Source organism: Brachionichthys hirsutus, chromosome 22, assembly GCF_040956055.1.
Source record: "Brachionichthys hirsutus isolate HB-005 chromosome 22, CSIRO-AGI_Bhir_v1, whole genome shotgun sequence".
Taxonomy (NCBI): domain Eukaryota; kingdom Metazoa; phylum Chordata; class Actinopteri; order Lophiiformes; family Brachionichthyidae; genus Brachionichthys; species Brachionichthys hirsutus.
In genome coordinates this window covers 5,896,919-5,899,425 of record NC_090918.1, presented here as the reverse complement: position 1 = coordinate 5,899,425, position 2,507 = coordinate 5,896,919, and the positions used below count along the sequence as shown (strand labels likewise).

The following is a 2,507-nucleotide window of genomic DNA, read 5'->3' as shown; positions in this document are numbered from 1 at the left end:
GAGAGCAGGAATGAGAGAGAATGAGGAATGTTGACCTCGCCGCTATCTTGTTTTAATTGGAAACACTGCAGCTAATATTTTCGCTGGACGGCCGACCCGGTTGGCGTTGTGACGCTTGTGCAACCGTCACAACGCCAACCGTTCTTGACAGTTGGGAGCGCGCCCGTGGAAAAAAAAAGGGACGACTCTCGCTGTCGAATCAAACTCTTTCAAAAGAGCAGCAAAGCTCCGCCGTCTGACTCGGTAGGGTCCGACCAATTAAACGGTGCATCGTGGTCGTTAACGTCCAAAAGAACGGCACCGACACGTCCTCCTGTCCGGCCGTCCCAGGCGGTTAAAACATGCATCACCTCCGTCCCCTCATTGGTCGCTTCCCTGGGGGCGGGGGGGTGGCGTTCGTTCTGACATCTCGCCGTTGCAAGCCTCTGGATTCGAGAGCATTAAAGGTTAAGGCCGTCGGAACACAAAGTTTAAGCGGCAGCCGGAGACGACTTCTTCCGTCGCAGAGACGCGTCAACTTTCACTGCAGGTTCAGAGAAAATAGAGACAGCCTGCGTCTGCCAGAATAAGCAAACGGTCCGACAACATGGTTCTGGGGGGGGGGGGGGGGGGGGGTTCAGGTAAAGGCCTTGCCAGAGCTCTGGATCTCATTTTCTCTCCCTCTGATCCCGGGTCTGCCGTACCTGCCAAGCGTCTTCTCTCTGCCATAAAGGCTGCATTCATCGAAATTGGAAAGAGTCCTTTGGGCAAAAAAAAAAAAAAAAAAGGTCCACGGCTGATAGCTGCGCAAAAAAAAGAAAAACCCGGAGAGACAGCTTCACTCATCTCCCTCTAATCCGTGTCCTCTGGCGTCCCGGCTGCGGGACGCGCCGACGTCTCTCACCCGCCGCACACTGCCGCTTTGTTCAACAAGCAAAAACCCTCAGCGACGGCGTCTGCGACTTTCAGACACTTTCTGTGCAACTTGGCAAGGGGTGACTCAGCAACCCCCCCCCCCCCCCCCAACCACCCACTCGTGTTTAGCTAACCTTGTTGCGTTAGCCGCGATGCTACAACGCCGTCTCAGATGGATGCGCCTCAGCTCGGAGGCCGTGTGATGCATCGCACTATTTAGCGATCGCAGTTAGAAATGAATCGGCCCTGTTCTCCGGGACATCGACGGACGGGGGGGGGGGGCAAATCCAGCCTTAACCGCGAGCGCCTTTGAAGGTCCAGCGGAAATCCATTCGCAGCCCCAGTGATTGCTTACTCTGTCCTACTTTGCTATTTTTTGACAGCCATAATGATGCTCCGCATAAAGAGGACGGTTAACGGTCCATTGGTTGTTTGAAGAAAGATGAATAGAGGCTGTGTGTTGGGGGGGGGGGGGGGGGGTAAGCTTATTTTACATGCGATAATCTTAGGGGCAACTAGAAAGTTAATTAAAAACTATAATTGGCTGTCGTTGCTGTTAATAGTCACCGGGGCGTTGCTTCAGACTTTATTAAGGACAGAAATGCAACATTTTTATGGAGAGATTCATCTCACGTTATTGTTTATAGGTCATAACTTTAAAAAAATAAACTTTTGATGAAACACATTCAACAATTTTAAATAAAGCATTTTCAATGTTTTTTCCTCCCACGTGTTATGTACCTTGTGACGCAGACAGCAGGAGCCTGGTCTCCTGTGGGGGGCCCTTCCCTGGACCCCCATCCGGAGGACAGACTGTCTCCTTGGACATGAGAGGACCGTCTCTTTGGGGGGGGGGGGGGGGGGGGCGCGCAGCAAGAAGATCCTCCCTTTTCCTCAGCCTCTGTGAAAAGTGTGAATCAGCACAGGTTCGAAGACAGAAACCGACGTCGCGTCGCAGGAAAACTTCACGGAAAGTTTCCCTTCTCTGGCTGCTTTACGCAAAACGCTCCACGTGCGCGTGCGCGCGCTCGCCGTTTCTCTACCGAAACGCGGGCACGCTGAGAAGCTTACACTGAAGCGGATGAGTCGTTAACTTACCCTTCAGACATGGCAACTCCCTCCGCTTCGACCGCGGCTCGTTCCCATCCTTCCTTCCTGCGATTCCTCCGCCGAGAAAGAGAAAAAAAAAGTTTCCCGGATTTCTTTTTTTGTTTCCTGAAACTTTTCGGTCCGTTTCAAACTGAATCCGGACGCTGTTTACGTACGAATAAATACCAACAACGACGCGAGCGACGTCTCCGAAGTTCGACGGCGGCGGCTTTTTCGCTTGATTGTCGCGTCTCTGAAACGTTTTCATCGCATCCGGATTCTCGCAGCGCAGCCAATCAAGACGCTCCGCGCGCCCTGCGCCTCGGAGCGGCGAGCAAAGACCTCCCTGAACGTCCAACTTTTTTATTTCTTTATTTTACACAGAATTCCTTGTTATTCTGTTATTCTTGACTGCATTTTTAATTTATTTTTAATTTTTAATTTTATTTTTTATAAATCCCATTAAAAGAATGAAGCTAAAATCTATTTATTTTATTAATAATAAGAAAAACAAAATGGTGAAA

General features: G+C 50.6%; 1 protein-coding gene across 1 annotated transcript in view; it reads right to left on the bottom strand.

Annotated features, from left to right (window-relative positions):
- Positions 1-1,723, bottom strand: part of mdfic (MyoD family inhibitor domain containing) — a 7,607-nt gene extending 5,884 nt beyond the window's left edge. The window contains exons 1-2 of the mRNA XM_068755545.1: positions 1,636-1,723; positions 372-425 (exon numbers count right to left, since the gene is read on the bottom strand). Of these exons, the coding sequence (XP_068611646.1) occupies positions 372-425; positions 1,636-1,723 (142 nt within the window). The remainder of the gene's footprint in view (positions 1-371; positions 426-1,635) is intronic.
- Between the last annotated feature and the right edge of the window lie 784 nt (positions 1,724-2,507).